Source organism: Cavia porcellus, unplaced genomic scaffold, assembly GCF_034190915.1.
Source record: "Cavia porcellus strain 051 isolate PalLab524CR breed Dunkin Hartley unplaced genomic scaffold, mCavPor4.1 scaffold_11, whole genome shotgun sequence".
Classification (NCBI taxonomy): Eukaryota; Metazoa; Chordata; class Mammalia; order Rodentia; family Caviidae; genus Cavia; species Cavia porcellus.
Window position 1 is genome coordinate 44,606,399 of NW_026947494.1, and position 18,650 is coordinate 44,625,048.

General features: G+C 40.5%; 2 protein-coding genes across 11 annotated transcripts in view; one reads left to right on the forward strand and one right to left on the reverse strand.

Annotated features, from left to right (window-relative positions):
- Il31ra (interleukin 31 receptor A) overlaps positions 1–10,834 on the forward strand; it is a 116,250-nt gene extending 105,416 nt beyond the window's left edge. Inside the window, exons 13-16 of one of the 3 annotated variants that reach the window (XR_010050482.1) lie at positions 6,607–6,710; positions 7,072–8,431; positions 10,368–10,483; positions 10,681–10,833. Coding sequence is in view for 1 of the 3 variants with exons in the window: in XM_063258178.1 (XP_063114248.1) it covers positions 6,607–6,671 (65 nt within the window). In the remaining 2 variants the exon portion in view is untranslated. Of the gene's footprint in view, positions 1–6,606; positions 6,711–7,071 lie in introns of all 3 variants that reach the window. The other 2 variants (XR_010050481.1, XM_063258178.1) reach the window with 2 other exon arrangements.
- Positions 10,835–13,070: 2,236 nt separating this feature from the next.
- Il6st (interleukin 6 cytokine family signal transducer) overlaps positions 13,071–18,650 on the reverse strand; it is a 60,517-nt gene continuing 54,937 nt past the window's right edge. For 7 of the 8 annotated variants that reach the window (XM_063258167.1, XM_063258165.1, XM_063258171.1 and 4 more), the window contains one exon: positions 13,071–18,041. In XM_063258167.1, coding sequence (XP_063114237.1) covers positions 17,301–18,041 — 741 coding nt within the window. In that variant the 3' untranslated portion in view covers positions 13,071–17,300. The remainder of the gene's footprint in view (positions 18,042–18,650) is intronic. The other variant, XM_023565243.2, reaches the window with a different exon arrangement.

An 18,650-nucleotide genomic window follows, 5' to 3' on the forward strand; every position in this document is an offset into this window, starting at 1 on the left:
TGTTGGAATTCCCCTTCTGGTGACTATATTTATAACTTCACAAACTGTTGCTTGGATGTTGTTCCACTGGATCACTCATCCTCTCTCCTGGTCTCTCTGGGGAGCCGGAGACGGGTTCTCTGGCTGACTGATAGGTCTCTGGAGGCTCATGTTGGTGGAGCCATCATATAAGGCTGTCTTCAGCATTGGTTGTGTCTTCCATCAAAGCTGTCTATTTTTCTTGGATCTTGTGCCTGTTAAGACACAAGCATAGCTTCGCTTTCACATTATTAGCTGTATTGATCTTTTAAAGGTTAAGCATAGAAAGGCAAAATATGGTCTATCTGTGGGAAAAACAGGAATGTTAAAAAAGCAATCTTTTAAATCAATTATGATGGGAGGCCTGTCTTTGGGAACTGCAGTTGAATTTGGCAGTCCTGGTTGCAGCACCCCCAAAGGAAGCAAACAAGCATTTACAGCTCTTAAATCTTGTAACAACCTCCATTTGCCTGACTTTCTTGGAATAACAAAGGCAGGAGTATTCCAAGGACTAACTGAGCTTTCTAAATGTCCTCACTGTAATTGTTCTTTAACTAATTTGTGTAATTGAGTCAGCTTCTCTTTTTTAAGGGGCCATCAATCTACCCAAACAGGCTCCTTAATTTTCCATTGTAAAGGCAGAGCTGTTTGTGGAGGGAGAAGCATCAATGGCCCTTGTCAAAAAACCTGCTGATATCTGATACCATGTCTGTCATTTTTAGGTGTACTCTTAACAGGCTCTTTCCCTGTAAGGTTTTTCCTAGTCCTTTCTAATATCCCATTTTAATCATCATTTGTTTAACTTTAGGATCTGAATCTGTCTGTTCAGTTCCCAAATTGGAATTTGTTTGTTCAGTTTTAAAATCAGAATCACTTGTCAGCATTAAATTCCACTTTTGTAACAAATCTCTTCCCCATAAGTTAACTGGAATAGGTGCCATGTAAGGTAAAAAGAAACCTTTTTGTTGGTCTGGTCCCCCATAAGGCAAAGGTGAGGCACTTTGTAACACATAATGAGGGGTTTCCAGTCTGATAAAGGACATAGGAGCCCTTTTGTGTTGGCCATGTGGCAAGTCTTTGTTCTAATACAATTATAGACACATCCACACCATTGTCTATCAGACCTTCAAAGTAGTTTCTATTATTTTTATAAAACACATAGACCTGTTTTTAGTCACTCTCTGTGTAAAATAAATTTCCCTTTTTGTAGTCTTGCTCTGAGGATCATGCTCCCTCCTGAGCTGCCTGTACTTAACAACTTCTTTTCTATAGGGAACAAAATCAACTATGCCACATAGTCTCCCTGTTCAAAAAACCAGAGATCCATAGCACATGCAAAAACTTGTATCTCTTCCTGACAATCACCATTAGTCACACTAGGAACAATAGTTATTCATTTTAAATTTAGATCATTTTAAATTTAGCTTTTCTCAGTATAGGACCAACTGGTCCTTCAGTGGGAAACCCCAAATTCCTGTGGGAATGAGGGTAAGCTGGTTACCTCCAATGAGAGTGACTGTGCAAGCTACAGGAAGATCTAATTTTGCACTTTAAAAATTTTCCCTGGTGAGTGAGTTAATAGCTCTCTCGGGAGCCACTTTTGATGCTGTTCTTGAATTTGCTGGCAAATTTGCACTGCATAAAACTGACTAGATTTTGACTCACAGGCTGTACCTCCTCTGTTGTTATGCCAGCCTGAGGAAAGGCCCTCATCTCATTTTTTTGGCAAAGGTGTACCATCCTTATGAAATTTAGAATGACCGTATTTGGCCCAGTGCCTCCCTTTTTGGCATTTCAGATAGAGTCCAGTTGCAGAACCTGAGTCCTCCTCACCAGAGATACTTTTTTCTTGATGTGCTGCAGCTGCAGTGTCTGTCCTATTAAACCTAACAAAACTCTGCAATTTTTTCTAGTATGTCCCATTTTTCCACATTTAAAACGTTTTGTATTACTTTTTTTTTTTTTTGCATTTGCAAGGCCAGCCATAACCTGAGCCATCATAGTTGTTTTATAGGACTCAGTTCCAATATCATGACATGCTTGAATATATGTTGTTAAATCATTAGTTGATTTTATAGGATTTAAAGCCTGTTTACAATCCTGATTGACAAGTGGCACATACATTCCTGTCCCAGAGAGCATTTCCTCATTTATTGCTGGATGTGGATTGGGACCTGCTCTGTTACTATGAGCCTGCTCTGAAACAAGAGTTTTTAGCTTTACATCAAAATGAAGAAATTGATCAGGAGACAGGTATGTCTGTGCCAAATGTTTGCTATCATAAGGTATCAGTTGATATGTATCCAAAATATTTTGTAAAAGCTCCTCAGTAAATGGACTTTGGATTCCATTGTTAACCACACTTTTAAGATTTTTTTTAGCAGTTATATTTCAAAAGGTATATGAACAAGATACTCATGATCATTAGCCTCTCTTTCAATTCCAACTGGGAAGCAAGCAGGGAGCATATTATTCTCTCCCTTTGCTGCTGCCTCTTCCTGAAGCACCTGTAAATTCTTGGATAGAGATACTATTCTTTGTAAAGGCTCTGGCCCCTGCTGGGGTGGTCCCTCTAGGGATTTTGTTTTGGTGGCAAGTACCTCAGTAAGGAGCTCTCTTTCTTCTGTGTCCAAATCAGAGACTATTGACGGTGAGCTCTTTAATGGACTTAAAATTGAACAAAACAGATTCCTAGTTGAGAATGTCTGTGGGGGGAGGGAATGATTTGTCCTGTCCTAGGTACCTTTTTAAGATGTTTTTCCAACTCTTTCCCAAATATCAATTTTTTATAGTACCTGTCTGAGGGAACCATGGATTATATTTGGTTACCTCTTTTAACATTTTTGTTAAGTCTTTGGCACATAAGCCCCTCCCTGAGCATTTAAGCAGGCTTTGGGGGCAGTTGTAAATACCTTTGATCCTCAGCTGAGAATTTTTGCCCCATATTTTACTCCCAGCATAACAGTTTTCACAGTGGGAAGACTCACCCTTCTTCCCTCTCTTCTCCCCAGACATCCCTGGTGAAGATTTTTGTCCTGTCAAGGCCTCCTCCATATCCAAACTTTTCCACTCTGGATGGACTTACTCATTCAGGCTAAAATTCCTAGTCCAAGGACTTTAGGTCTCTGTTCCAGGGGCCAGTTATCAGTTCCTGATGTAGATCCCCAATCTCCCAAATGATTGTATGACAAAGGTCTAAATAAATGAGACAACTACTATGATTTTAGGGCTCTAGGAGGATCAAACCCTTTAGCTGAGTTTGAGCTTCTGAGGGCTAAGATAAAGACTTCTCTGCACTGCCCATATTTATTAGGTCCAAACAAAGAGTGGGGAAACTGAGGAAAGTACAGGAAATGAGCAGGACTTTGGGAATCACTTCAAAAACATCTCCAAGTAGTAAATTATACCAATTTAGGAGAACCATCTTATCTCCATGATGATATTTAATAGGAGTGAAATTGCAGGAGTGAGATGCCTGCAGCTGCAATCTCTATGTATTAAATTGATGTTTGAGCCAGGTGTCCTCAGCTGTGGCCTTATCTTGCCCTTTGAGGTATCTCTGTCCTCACAGGCCACTATAGGCCTCAGCCAGGACCAGTGACTCATAGAGGTTCGCTTACTGTAAATCAGCTCCCATCACCAGGCAAAGGCCCTGGACCTAGGACAGACTCACAGATAAACATAGAAAGCCAAGTAGTTAATTTTAAATCCTGCTCAGAGCCACTTCATAGTGGTCTCCAACAAGGTGGTTACAGGTGGAATGATTGGTGTCAGGCTTTGGCTTGTTTTGGGGCAGAGGAACAGGAAGGCAGCCAAGCTGGTACAATCTAGCTGCAGTTTCATCTGCATTTCTGAGGGAGCTGGTGGCCCACTAGCTAGTAATGTGAAGTGGAAATAGGGCATCCTGATGACCCTTTAGGAGCATGGCACATGCCTGTGGTCCTGATAGGTCCTTTGAGAATTTAGTAAACTGGGGCTACATGAGTTCTACTTCCAAGCATCACCTGGGTACACCTTCCTGCCCCAGATAGAGAACTATATCCACAAGGGCACAATTATGAAGGCTGTATTTGCACAAAAGTGGGGTCGAGATGATGCCTTAGGTTACACTCCCCAGAAGTAAAGCCTGAGGAAGATGCAGGTGTAGCTAATATTAAGGGTTCATCCCCAAGTGAAACTAGAAAGAGAGTGGGGGAAGCTGAGGGCAGGTGGGATTTCAGACTCCAGCCTGCAGAATGGCTCCTGTCAGATCCCTGGGCCCTGCAGGTGAGTGAAGGCTCCTCACAGAATGTGTCCTGATAGGGACTGGGCTTCTGTAGCCTCTGGGCACTTTTAGCTCTCTGTGGCCACGTAGGTCTCCAGTGGTCTAAGGGAAGCCACTAAGAGGAGGTGTTGGGCAGCAAAGCTCACGGAAGCTGGCAGAGGTGCAGGGTGCTGGACTTCCGGTAGTGACCGGAACCAGAGAGCCTGTGTTTTTATACTCTTGGGAAGATACCCAGGAGGGAAATGGCTGGGTCAAATGGAATTTTACCTACTTTTTTTGAGGAATCTCTACACAGATTTCCACAGCGCTTGGTGCCTTACTATTTTTAAGGTAGACCATAATTGTTTGGAGCAAGTGTGTTTGGGGCTATCTCTTTTCATGAGCTTCAGCTTTGCTACTTACATCTGTGGTCTTGAATGAGTCCTTAGGCCTCAGTTTCTTTATCTGTAAAATGGAGGGAAAGGATGTCATCAAAATGACAGAGGGGAATTAAGTGGAATGATAATTAGGTTTCATTGCACAGTGCTCAGCATGTAGTAAATGCTTAATGAGTGCCTGCTGAGCTTTCATCTGTTACCACAGGAACAGCACCAGGAAATTTGTATGAGTTCTGTTGGCTTCCAAAGCCCTCATTTTTTCAAATTGTAAATCTGTATTGTTTTTGATTTCTGGGTGGAACTTTCTGTAATTGTGCAGGGTTGAACTCCAGAGTGCGAGTCAGCTGGTTTTGAGAACCTGAGGAGTGTGTGGGATGAGTCCACATTGCCCCACCCCTCACAGTACTGCTTCCCTGAAACCATCTATCTGGGGAGGGACCGGTCCAGGCAGAGTGGGGGGCAGATCCAGAGCCTCACAGGAGGCCTGCGTCCCAAGGCAGTATCTTGGGGAAGCAAGATGGTTGGGATAAAGGAAGGAGGAATGAGGGACATTGAGTGACAGTTCTTGAAGGAGTGAGATTTTTCTCAGCTCTCTGCCATCAGTGCTTGAGTGAAGATGCCCTGGCCAGGGTTACCAGGGTAGTGGCACGTATGAACCCCACTTCCTGTGGCCCTGCTCTTTCCAGCTCTTGTAGAAACACGTAGTCATAGCCAGGACCTGTTAGGGGGCCCAGGTCTCCCAGGATGCAGCCCTGTGTCCTTGGGAAGGAGGCAGGGCCTGGCTCATGAGCCCGAGCCTCAGTCGGTCTGCACAGCGTCTCTCTTTGGACTTCATATCCACAGCCTTGGAAGCAGGGTTACCACTCCTTTGTCTCTGTGGCTCATTCCCTCCCTTCTTTTTCTGGAGCCTTCACCTCACTAGTCACACATGGCTTTGGAAATGTCTTGAGGAGCTGTCTTTGCTGTACTATTTTTCTCTTGGCCTCTGTTCCCTTCAGACTTTGTACTTCACCTAAGTCAAAGAAGCACTCCTGAATGGTTTCCTATCCCATGGTTCATCTCCTGTTCCTTTATTTTTCAAGTGCCAAGATAGTCTCAGAGTTGAGCAGTGTGACAACCTGGAATCCCAATCTCCTGTGATGATAGAATGCCCAGCCCACTGCCAGCTGTACCTTCACCAAACAGGGCCAGGACCAGGGTACCATCGAGCTCGCGCCAGTGTGGGGAGGGCACTGAGCGCCCCCATGCTGTATGCCATGCACCTCTCATCTCACCCTCAAAGCTGGCTTCATCAGCCCCCCCACTGCATTCTTACTATTACCTTTGTGCAGTAGAACACTGTTGGGAGGCCCTCAGACCTCTGCAGACCACAAACGTTTGCTTCTCACAGAATTAGGAGAAAGCCTGACACCTGCAGTTCTGCACAAATCCTTGTCTGGAAAGGGAATTGGCTTATGCTCTGTGACTTTCCTGAAGACAGAAAAGTTCTATGTTACTGAAGTTGCACACAGATGCCCACATCCTGATGAACTCATTGTAAATTGAAATTACTGGATGTCAAAAGTACTTTGACAGCTGACCTAGAAAACACCCTGGCTTAGCAACACAGTGCACTGTAGCAGGTCAGCCAAGTCCCCTTTGGGCTCATGTGGCTGACTGGGAGTGGCAGTTTGAGCCACTGCCTAGAATCTTGAAAGGTAATATAGCACATGATCACTAGCTTGGGAAAGGATCAAATTCAGAATATGGTTTTTACCAAGTGCTTTTACACCATTATAAAGTGAAAAAGTCATAAACTATTGGACGTCCGGAGGCATCTGTAAAAATGTGATTAGATGTCTTTTTTGAATCTGCCTCCATTGAGATCAGAAACTTATGTTGGATATTATCTTGCATGTTCTTATTTCTGCTCTGAGAGTAGAAAAAGTGTTTCATCCTGGATTACAGATAAACCCATTTGCATCCCTGCTGAGACTGATGAAAACATGACAACTGAGTCCTTGGTAACTTGAAGAAATTACCTCTTTGGCAAAGGGCTCGATGCAGCACAGGTAATATCTGGGTGTTTCTCAGAGTTCACCAAGTATTGTTTTGGCTACTCCTAAAGTTTAAATCTCACTGGGCATGGTGGTGTATACCTCTAATCCCAGCAGGAGGCTGAGGCAGGAGGATTGCCATGAGTTCCAGGCCAATGTGGGATACATAAGCAAGTTCAAGCCCAGCCTACTCTATATAGCAAGACCCTGTCTCAAAAAAAACAAATTAATTCTCATGATAATGAATAATTCAGTTTGACTCAGAAAATAAAGGCAATACTAGTTTGAAAAGTTGGTACTTTCTGGCCCCTTGGCTCAACTTGCTTGCCTATCACTACAGAAGTTTGCAGAAAATTCTTTTTTTTTTTTTTTCCAGGAATGCATGCCAAATAAACATATCTTTTCTGCCTGAGTATAAAATCATTTCCTCAAAACTTTCCCCCAGAAGGAATGCCTTGATAAAGTTGAGTGCTTATATCTCATATTAGAGGTTCTCTCTTAATTACTTTGAAAAGTTCTGCTTGTGAAAGATATTCATCAAAAAGACCTCACTAATGTTAGTTTTTAATCTGGAGAAGCATGTAAAGATCACCAAGAGGAATTGGCATAAGAAGATTTAAAGTAAGAGAACAAATTTTTAATGTGTGTGTGACACTAGGTTTTAGTATAGACAAGTTTGCTAAAGGTCATTTTAAAAAGCAAAATAGTAAAAGGTTACATTGTTGAAATGATATGCATGTATTTTTAAGATAATAGGGGCTGGGGATTTAGCTCAGCGGCATAAGCGCCTGCCTTTCAACCAGGCAGTCGTGAGTTCGATCCCCGGTACCGTTAAAAAAGAAAAAGACAAAAAAAAAAAAGATAATAGAAAAGTACATTAATATGGCATCTATGGACTTAGGCCTTGCTATTGTTTTCCATGACACCTTCATTACTGAAAGGTTCTTGTCCTAGTATAAAGTACTGTACAATTATGGTGATGGTCTAATGTGGCGGAAGGCCAAAGCAGGAACACCTACCACTTCCTGCTTCTTCTTCAGCCCTAATTGCAACTCCCCTTCCTGTTCGCATGCACAGAGAATTCCAATTGGTTGCTCATATGTCATGAATCCTTCAATCAGAGTCGTGTAACTCTCTGCCTCTCTGTATCTGGTTGAAGCAGACAGCCCAGCTACCACGGGTTGTGTGCTCCTTTCCATGTCCTCAACTCAATAAACCTGTTCATTTTGTACTTTTTGCTTCTCTATTGTGCCGGAATACTCTAACATTATGGTGCTTTGAGACGCAGAGGGCAGAGCACTAGCTCCTGGAAGTTACTCCCAGTTTGAGCTCCTTGCCTATGAACCACTTTTTTTTCCTAAGCGACTGTTTATTTGTGGCCGCTAATCCCATGCAACACCAACCCTCCTCACTCATCACAGGTGAGTGCCTTTCGGGGTGTGGTTTCCAGATCCCAAGACAAAAGGCTAAACATGGCCCTCAAACCCCACAGGGAGATATTCTTAATATGCTTTTTCATGTTTTCAACAACAGAGATAAAAATTTACAAAATAACAGTCTGATCTTTCAGCAGTGACACTTGGAGCTCTAAGACAGGTAAACAGAGACAAGCTGGAGCTGCTGAGCCCTTCCTGGTCCATGCTTCAAGTGCCACAATAAGGACGCTGGGCAAGAGAATGCCCCTTCTGCAATCTCAAGGGCCACTGGAAGAGTGGCTGTCCTTGCCTCGAGATCATGTAAGCTGTCCTCTAACTCCTTGCCCTCACAGGAGATCTTGTCACCACTGGATTCATCACTGGTTGATCTATTAGGACTTGCTGCTGAAGACTGATGGGGGCCCATTAAGGTATCCTTTTCAGAGCCTCAAGTCTCACTGGAGGTCTCAGGGGAGACATTCTCTGTAGACACAGAGGCCATGTATAGTGCTCTTCCTGAGTTTTCAGGCCATTATACTAAATCCTCAGTCTCTGTAGTGGGTGTTGACAGCCAACCTACACAGCCTGTACAAACAGAGCCCATTCAATGGGTTCCGAACTCTCTTCTTCACCCATAGCTTTCTGGTAATTCTAACATGTCCACACCCCTTTTAGGTAGGGACCTTCTCCAAAAGCTGAACTTCCCCTTTACCTTCTCCTTCCCTACAGCTGTCACCCTCCAGACATCATCACAATGCACCAAAAAGCCATTCCCTCTTCTTCTCTGGTGGATCCCATAGTTTAAAACATCTCCAACCCCATCAATGCTATCTATGCCTGTTTTAATTCATCTCAGGGATACCTCAGTTTTTCCTTATGTCCCCAATATCCTATAGCTCCCAAACATTTATGGGGACTAAAACCTAATCAAGCATCTTTTAGACAATGGTTTTTTTAAACCTACCCATTCACCCTACAATACTCCCATTTTCCGGATACTCAAGCCTATTAGGGTACTATTGTCTGGTACAAGACCTTGGGTAATCAATGATGCTGTCACCCCAATTCACTTAATAGTTCCAAACACTTGTACTATGTTCTTTCATATCCCTCTCTCCACCACTCACTTCATAGTCCTAGGCCATAAAGATGCCTTTTTTACCATCCTCCCTTCACCCTGAGTGTCAGGATTCCTTTGCATTTATGTAGACTGACCCAGACACTCTCAGGTCTCAACAACTTACATCTGTCATCTCTATATTAGAACCTCTCCTCAGAGACACACACCACCCCGTTCCTTTCCTACTCATCAATTTCACGGACACACCCATGGTCAGGACTAACAGGTAAATTTTACACACATACCCTGCCACAAAACTCTCAGATATCTTCTCTCCTTTGTACTTTTTCAAGATAGATAAAAGCCTTTCTCACAACCAGGGAGACTGTTGATATAGTTACTAAAGTCCCATTACAAAAAATCATCCCAAGGTTTGGTCTACCTCAGAGTATCCAGTCAGATAATTGTCCAGCCTTTATTTCTCAAATCTCTCAACAGGACTACAACTAAAATGGAGTGACCCCTACCTGGTCTTCCTGAGTTTCAATGGTGGTCAATGTTGCTGGACTGCCATCCTGGTTCCACATCACTCAAGCTAAGCAGTGCCCTCCTAACCCTAACTCCCCTGTCTCTAAATATCCTGAGTGGTCATCTCATCTCCTATCTCCCATCTCCATCTCACCAAGGCTCCACAGCCACAACTTTCAGGCTAGGTCATGTTCTGTTTTCTATTTGGTTCCTGATCCCTTACATTCTATTAGTTAATTTTTTCACTACAACTATCTTAGTTCTCTCAGCTGTTTAGCTAAACATGAGACTCCTGTAGGTCTAAGATCCCATGTCACTTTTAGTGACACAGCCATAGCCCTCCCCAACCCTACTCTATAATTTCCTAAACATGATTCGACTGTCAGGCCTTACATTTCTCATGCTTTTTATTCTTTCCAGCTCAACTCCTAGACCAAGGACAAGTCCTACCTACACTTTTAACTTTTACCCTGTAAATGGGGGAATCATTACCTCTCATAACTTCACCCTTCCCAACCCTATACTTATTTTTCAGATTCTACCTCGCCACGGCCCTGATGGAATGACACATTTGAATCAAAGACACCTTTCCTTCTAGGTCTCCTGTGGTCCTTTAAATACAATAGTGGTCTGCCTCCTCATAGCACTTTTGTCTTTTTATTTCTCCAGTCTAGGACGTGCAAGTTCACCAATGATAAAATTGTCCTGGCTGAAACACGTGGAATCAACTGTCATCCCGTGAAACTCCTAAACCCCAACATGATGTTCCTGCCCAGCAAGAAGTAGTAAGAGACAGTCCTTTTCCCAACAATACAAAGACGGGAATGATTCTTGATTCTTGCCCTGGTATAAATTCTTGCCCTGGTATAAATTACTGTACAGTTATGGCGGTGGTCTGAAGTGGCGGAAGGCCAAAGCGGAACGCCTACCACTTCCTGCTTCTTCAGCCCTAACTGCAACTCCCCTTCCTGTTTGCACACAGAGAATTCCAATCGGATCCTCACACATCATCAAATCTGCGACATGCGCCAGTGATCAGAGGTCACTATCCCTCTGCCTCTCTGTATCTAGTCAAAGGAGATTGCCCTCCACCTCGTCAATAAACCTGTTCATTTTATACTTTTTGCTTCTCTATTGTTCCAGAATACCCTAACAATTATCATGCTGTGTATCAGACAGCGGGACAGGAACCACAAGAAGCAGTGGGTTCTTAGTGAATAGGTAAATACTTTTCCAGCTAGGCGGGGATGGTTTAGGATGGAAAACAGCGAACAAGGTTAGAAGACATTTAATACATTCTGGAAATTCACCAAGAGTTGTGGTGCTGGATAGAGGTATAACAGAGCCCAGGCAGAAAGCACACGCTGCAGTGTGGCTGGGGCACTGGACTGGCGGGCTGCCCGTGTGGGAGGTGGTGGAGCAGACCCTCTGTTTTGCTGGGAACGGGGTCCTGTGTGGAGGCTCATGCGGAGGCAGAAGCATCTGGGTCAGAAATGTGGTCAGAGCACTCAGGAAAGGTCCTCTCACCAGCGGTGGTCGGCCAGGTTACAACAGTGCAGGCCTGTGGAGGGCTCAGCAGCCATGCTCGGGAAGAGGCACAGCTCACCTTTCCTTAGGGCCAGCTCGCTACCAGGATTACAGGCATGCACCACCATGCCCAGCAGGTTATTTCAAATCACAATTTCTCTCTTTGAAACTTATAGAGTCAATTCTAGTGTAATTTGTATTAATTCATTTAAAAGCTACCACTCACCAGTCAAGCTTTATTTCTGGCTGAAGCCACAACTGCAAAAACAATTTCCCACCAGGATGTGATCTAGACGTGTACTTACTAGTTACAGTTTAGACTAGTAATTTTGGTACAGTAGGCATGGTGAAAAGCACCCAGTGTGTCTCATCCAGTGTGTGAACCAAGGCTGAGGGATACAATTTGGGTGTTTGACTAGTAAGGAATGCCTCTTGAGCCAGTTAACTCAGAAATCTCGGGTTTTCTTCCTTCGCATCTATTTTGGTGGGGATTCCCACTATATATCCCACATTACCCACGTACGAATTCAATTGCATACAAATGTACAAACTTGTAAATAAAAAGCCATGGAAGTGTACATGGGATAGTTCTCCCCAAAGCTCAATGACAAATCTTGTTTTACTTTCTGTAAAATGATATAAGTCACAAAACAGTAATTGTAAAAGAACAAGGTGGGAACATCTACAGGTCTCTAACAGTGAGCAGTAACTTATCTGTGTGAAACCTTTAGGGGCTGAGGCTATAGCTCAGTGGTAGAGTGCTTGTCTAGCATGCATGACATTCTGGGTTTGATCCCTAGCATTAGGAAGAATACCTTTAGCACCTGGAAGACAATAGCCATGATTTAAAAATAAATGTTGCCTTTTAAATCTGGAGATAGGGGGGCTGGGGATTTAGCTCAGCGGTATAAGCACCTGCCTTGCAAGCAGGTGGTCATGAGTTCGATCCCCAGTACCGATAAAACAAACAAAAAAAAAAAGTAAAAAAAAAAAATCCAGAGATAGGTTTAAGCTGTTGAGAAGCTAAGCCATTTTCTACAATTCCTCTAGGTCAGTTAAGGACTCAAACAAGCCGCAACAAGGACTGGACTGCCTGCTTTGACTGTTATGTTTTTCTGCCCCAGATCTCCTTTTCTTTTTTTCTTCTGTCCACTCCATTAACTTAAACCAAAGGATTAGACTCAGTGATAACCATAAGGACTATATTCATCATATAAATTAGAATCATGACAAGAGGACTGACTATATGCGGAGCTTAGGCTGAGCTTGTAAGAACTACAGTCAACGTGACTTTAAAATGATGAATACATAGCCCAAGTCAAGAAAATATTTCTAAAAACTAGAAATTTGAAGGGATTACATTTGCTTTTGGCTGGTTTGTGGATCTGCTGATTTAATGTGTTTAGATGAAATCATAATGTGAAGGCGTGAAGAGCTAGTTGTTGACTATGCTGGTTTTATCTACTCCTACTCAGGGACCTTGAGAAATAGCTCGATGGTGCTTTAGGCCTTCCTATGAAAATGATCACAACAGCAGTTACTCAACAACAGGCCACAAGATGGCACAGCACCTCTGTGCCTGGTCCCCTGGCAACTTAGTAGGGGTAAAAAAAAAAAAAAAAAAATGAAAAAAAACCTCACTTGGTGTTAAGGTGTTGGAATTCCAGAATCCAAGGAATGTGGGAAAAATTGGCAAATGAATCTGTAGTCTGTGTAAAAGCAAAGGCATTATATTGGTTTTCTTCTGAACACTAACACTCTTATTTAGTCAACAGCAGTACCTATAAATACCACACCTCAAACATCAGACATAGTGGTAGTCAAATGGTGATCACACAAAGAAAATCTTGAACTAGAATTTATTTCTTAAAGTTATTTCAAAAATTAGAACTAATATATAATAAAACATTTATGATAACATTAGAGTTGTGTCAACATAAAAATATAGCTGTGGATATAGTCAGCACATGCAAATCACTGCAAAGGCAAAAATACATATAATACAGTCTTCCAAATGAAGTCAGGTGAGGTGGAGTAAAACAGCAAGTGAACAGGAGAGGATTGCACTTACGAGTGAGGCATAGCTGGGATACACAGATCTATCTAATGCTAATCTCTGCATGTCACGCTAGCAAACATATACTACATACACATTAATACTATATTTTCAAAAATTCACCTTTGTATCTGACTTTCACACCTCAGTATTAATGTAACAGCACTGAAATATGTAGTTACCAGACAAAGCTTATGTTCAAGGGATAAAATTATCATCATCGGCCTTAACTGTATTTTCATCATGATCCATCAACTATAATAATGGGATAATGAAATTAACCTGTTTGACGGAGTTACTGACTGAAAAAAGTCACTAGAGATATAGGAGTCAAGAACAGAGCTCGACCTGAGCTGCCACTTTTTATCTTTAATGCAATGTACAGTAGAGTATTATATGCATATACTGGTAGCATATGTGATAGAAAAAGACTAATTAAAAAGTACTACATTTGGTTTTAGAAAATTTTGATTTACACATGAACTGTTTATTAACAGTGAAAAGGAATGGCTGCCAAAAACTGAGCTGTATGTTTGCTAGATCTATCTTTAAAACCTGATAATGCCTAATTTGAAGCTAACTTTGAATACTGCACCATTTTATGGCTTCTAATTCTCAGCAAAGTAAAAATAATCTTTCTAAAAAGTAGTCTTAATTGGGTAACATAGTTTAAGTGCATACTGCAATAGAAAGCTATTTCAATAATTTTAAAACAATTTGAGTTTTTAGGTAAATTACTTTGATATTTTATTCATCTCACCAAAACTTCTGAAATAGAAATCTTGGTAATTCTACATAATTGTTATAGTTTTACATTTTATGTCATGGTTTTACCTATGGCAGGAAAAAAGACACCTGTAAACATTGTATTTGTCTGCCTTGTATTTATTCCTAGAACTATTTTTGATGCTTTATACTTATACTTTGATGCTTTATACAATGAGGTTTGATAAAAGATGTCTTTTAAGTACACATCAACTCCTTTCACTTTTAGCTTCACAATAAGAGCTAGCTACGGTTATTGGATGACTCCATGTGGTAAAATCCCTTATCAATAAGGCTGAAATTAATAGGTAGAAAACAGGTAGAAAATAGGTAGAAAACAGACACAAATACATGAGTTTGCATTTTTCTCCCTGCTTCTACTCAAATGTTGGATATGTTCCTAAGTACTGACTGATTCATGCTAAAACAAAAAGATTAAAAATTTAGATCTTAATAAAAGCAAGCACAAAGTTCTACAGTTTTCTAACAGTTATTCAGCATTATGTTTTCATGAAATAAGGTCAGTATACCAAAGACACCAGTAATTGATAATCAAGTAACAACAGTAACACATGCAACATACGTTGGATCTTCTGCTGCTCCCCAATTCTAATGGGGGAAACTGCATCAAAAGCAGTGAACTAGGTTTGGTCACAAAAAGCCTGTTTTCTAATGTGCTAGCACTATTTTAAACCACATTTTTTAGATACTAATAATTTAAAGAGTAATAAATGCACTAACTTTATTGACTAATTTTTATGTAAATCAGATTGATTTCTAAGCATACAAAATACAATGTACATGCATCAAAACACATTACTCTAAAACATGCTCTAAGAAAGTAACTGTAGTTAAAACAAGTTTTTTTTTTTTTTTTTTTTTTTTAGGGCAAAAATACACATATTAAGTGCTCAAATACGTAATTCCTAAGTGAATTTTTGCACCATAATCATATAACCATTTAATATAGCTAAAGTGCTCTAAGGCTGGGGGCACTGCTCACTGTCCCATATTCTCTAGGAGTTTCAACATGCAAATTCACTTACATGGGGTCATTTCCTCATTGAACAGTCTCATACTGTGAGTTCACATTTTAAAACTGCCCCCAAAACGTACACACATCACACTATACCATTCTTCTCAACACTATTTTTTATGAGGAAGGTTAAGCTAAACACCATTGCATCACTACTTGGAGAAAATAAAAATTTAACAGGTACAAGTTCCTGATGGACATATACATACACAGCAAGACAAATCCAGTCCTGATCTGGACTAGTCTTTCATGACCAATGTGGTCAGTGGCGATGCTTTAATCTTGTAGTGTGAGACTGGGGTTTTCTACCCCTACTTGACCTCTCTACTAGGCCTTAGTTTCCTCATCTAGTTCTAATCCTGTCATTTGACCAATCTAATGTTGGTTTTGCCGAAAGCAGGAAACAGGATCTATTAGAAAAAAGCATCTACCATCTCACAAAGATCATATATGTGAAAGAACTCAGGAAAGTATTAGGCACTATGTAAATGCAAGAAAGAATTCAAATGATAAACTATAACAGGAAGTCTAATCTGAACAATATTCTAAGCAAAAAGTAGAATATTTCAACTGCAAATGCATACCAATTTTTCTTAGCCTTTTTTCTTTAATAACCTAGAAGTACTTTTAAGTCTGCCTGTTTCTGAAACTCAAAATATATGAGAAAAATCTTTTTCCTCTGAATTCACTTGATGGTAGTAGTCAATCACTAATGATGTAGGACAATTTTTTTTATGCAACATCTTTCATCCATGTCATATGTCATAGGGGATAGCATAAATGTCTTAGTAATTTTAGTGCTAAAAAAGACTTCTGGGTCACCTCTCCCCTGAAGAAAACAAATGGAAGAACAGGTTTAAAATAACTGGCTGTGTTAGCACACACCTGTGGTCTCAGTGGATGGGCAGGGAGACTACTTGACCCCTGGAGTTCAAGGCAAGCTGAGGCAACAGAGTAAGAGCTTGTTTCAAAGAAAAACAAACCAAAAGCAAACCTACCCCAGGAAAAAACAATAAAAACAAACAAAACCCCTATCTCTTAATTAGGTGTAAGGATATTTGCTAGTTGTGATATTTGTATCTATATGTGTATTGTAAGAGTTCTTGCTTTTGTTTTGGTGAATACTGTCCTCTAAGATTGCTACAAATACCTAAGTAAAAAAAGAAAAAAATTAAACCTTGGCATTCTTAAAGTATATTCAATTAAAATACATTTTAGGCTGATGACATATTGGTATAAAGTGTTTTTCAACCAAATCTTCTGAATTCTGAACAAGGGTCAGTGATGTTTATATAAGAGAAATATTAAGACTTTAAAAAGGGCAATTTTTAGAATGCTTAGGATAGTTCATAGCGTCCACAGCTAGTTCCCAGCAGGGCACTGCTGAATTTGTGAGATGGAGCTTCAAAGTTATCAATAATGAAAAGTAAATTTTAAAAAATTAGTGAAATCTTAAAAATTACATATTAAAAAATGAATATAATCTGCCAAGTTAAAGCTCTGATTTGCTTTTCTCAGTAACAAGTGGCAGCATCATTACCAACAGAAGGAAATTGATGAATTTTTACTATAAATGAACCTGTCTTCACCATTTCTTTTTGTCAGATCTTAAAACCTAGCCTCAGGTAGTTAAGGTGTATAGGCTTCTTAAATTTTATGCGGGCAGCTGAAGTAGAGCATCCAGGCCTTGCTACTTTTATTTATTTATTTTTTTTTTGTCTTTTTCCTTTTTATCGGTACCAGGGATCGAACTCACAACTGCCTGCTTGCAAGGCAGGTGCTTATGCCGCTGAGCTAAATCCCCAGCCCTACTTTTATTTTTTTAAATTAACCATCCCTAACATACTTTTTGATAATTATTCTAATCAAAAAACAGTACAGCTGTGTTAAGTAGGGTATACCACTGCTCCTTATTTAAATAACTTCTGTTTTCTATGTAGGAAAACACAAGTTTTACTTTATAATTTCAGACAAGTTGATTTTCTTCAGTGCAAATGTCCGGAAAGAACACAAAATTATTCAGTATTCAGAGGATAAAGTCAGTTTCTGTAGTGCTTAAAGTGCAATCCCAGATATTCTGGAATGGAAATAGCCCAAATGAGATTTTACCTATAAGGGCAAATAATCATCTTCAGGGAGCGAAGATGATTTTTTTCTGAGATCACAGATAAAACATGTTTAGCTTCATAGGTACTGTTGAAGTAGAAGACTAGTCTTTTCACTGAGGCATATAACCACCTCGTCTCACAGTCTGTGGTAAGTAACTTTTAGGCATTCCTTCATCAAGTGCAGCCTCCATTCCAAGTGTTTCCAATTTCTCTGCCTGTGTCTCAGTCTCAAAGCCAAATGCATCTGTTGTAGAAACTCCCTGAAACATTTTCATTTGCTCGGCTCCATAGGACTGTGAAACAGGATCTGAAATCTGCTGCTGTTTAAGTCTCAGAAAATCTTCTTCATTGCTTGATGAAACTTGCTTTGAACTTTCAAAATGTGAAATATCTGGACTGCTTTTAGGTTGACTGCAGTTCTGTTTGAAGTACTGTTGCTGGGGCAAAAGGCCATCACCGCTGTCTACATTATCTACCAGCTGTAGATCTTCTGGCCGCTCTTCGGAATCTAACAAGGGCTGAGTGGACTCTGACCTAGAGAAAACTTGAACTGATGGAACCTGGTGCCTGTAGCCGCTGTGCACCACTGTAGAATACTGGACTGTGCTCGAAGTGTTTTGTGCAGACTCATTTTCATCACCGCTAGAAATGCTTGGCCTAGAAGATGACATGCAGGAAGACCCCCCAATGCCACTGCTATGTCCTTCAGTACTAACTTTTTCCTTCTTGAATAGGTCCAGGGATTTCAGATCTTCTGGAAAAGTCTTTTTGTCATTTGCTTCTATTTCCACAACACTTACATCAGTGAAATTGCCATCTGAATATATTTGATCTTTTGAATTAAAGTTGTGCTAGGGAAAAGAAAAAATGGATTATAAACTATGACATATGTTAATTTAGAAACTCTCAGAGTTAATTAATGCCTCTCTGAAACTTTTAGTGGTGTGGAAATGTCACTAAATCTTACTGTCAATTACCTGACTTGTATATAATGTGATGTAGAATGGGCTAAAGAATCTTTTGAAATCAGTCTGTAATTTCCAAATCAAATGCTGGTGTTACATTTTGAATAAACTAAGGATCTACAAATAGTTTTAAAGGTGGGCATGGTGGTGCACACCTGTAATCCCAGCACCTGGGAGGATAAATGAGGAAGATTGCCATGAGTTGGAGGCCACTCTGAGCTATGCAGGGACATCCTGTCTCCAATAAACACAAACAGTACTTACTATTTCATGCCTCTACTAGGCAGCATATGATTAACTGGCTAAAATACAAAGAAACATTAAGAAAAACCAAATTTGAATGACTGAAATTTTACAGAATTTGAAAATATGTAATACATTTTAAATTTAAAGATAAAATTTAAAGATAATTTGAGGATAATAAATGCAAGCAATTTCCCCCTTTGAGGCTTTAAGTTTAAGTGTTCAGTGTAAGTTTTCCAAAATCACTTTAAT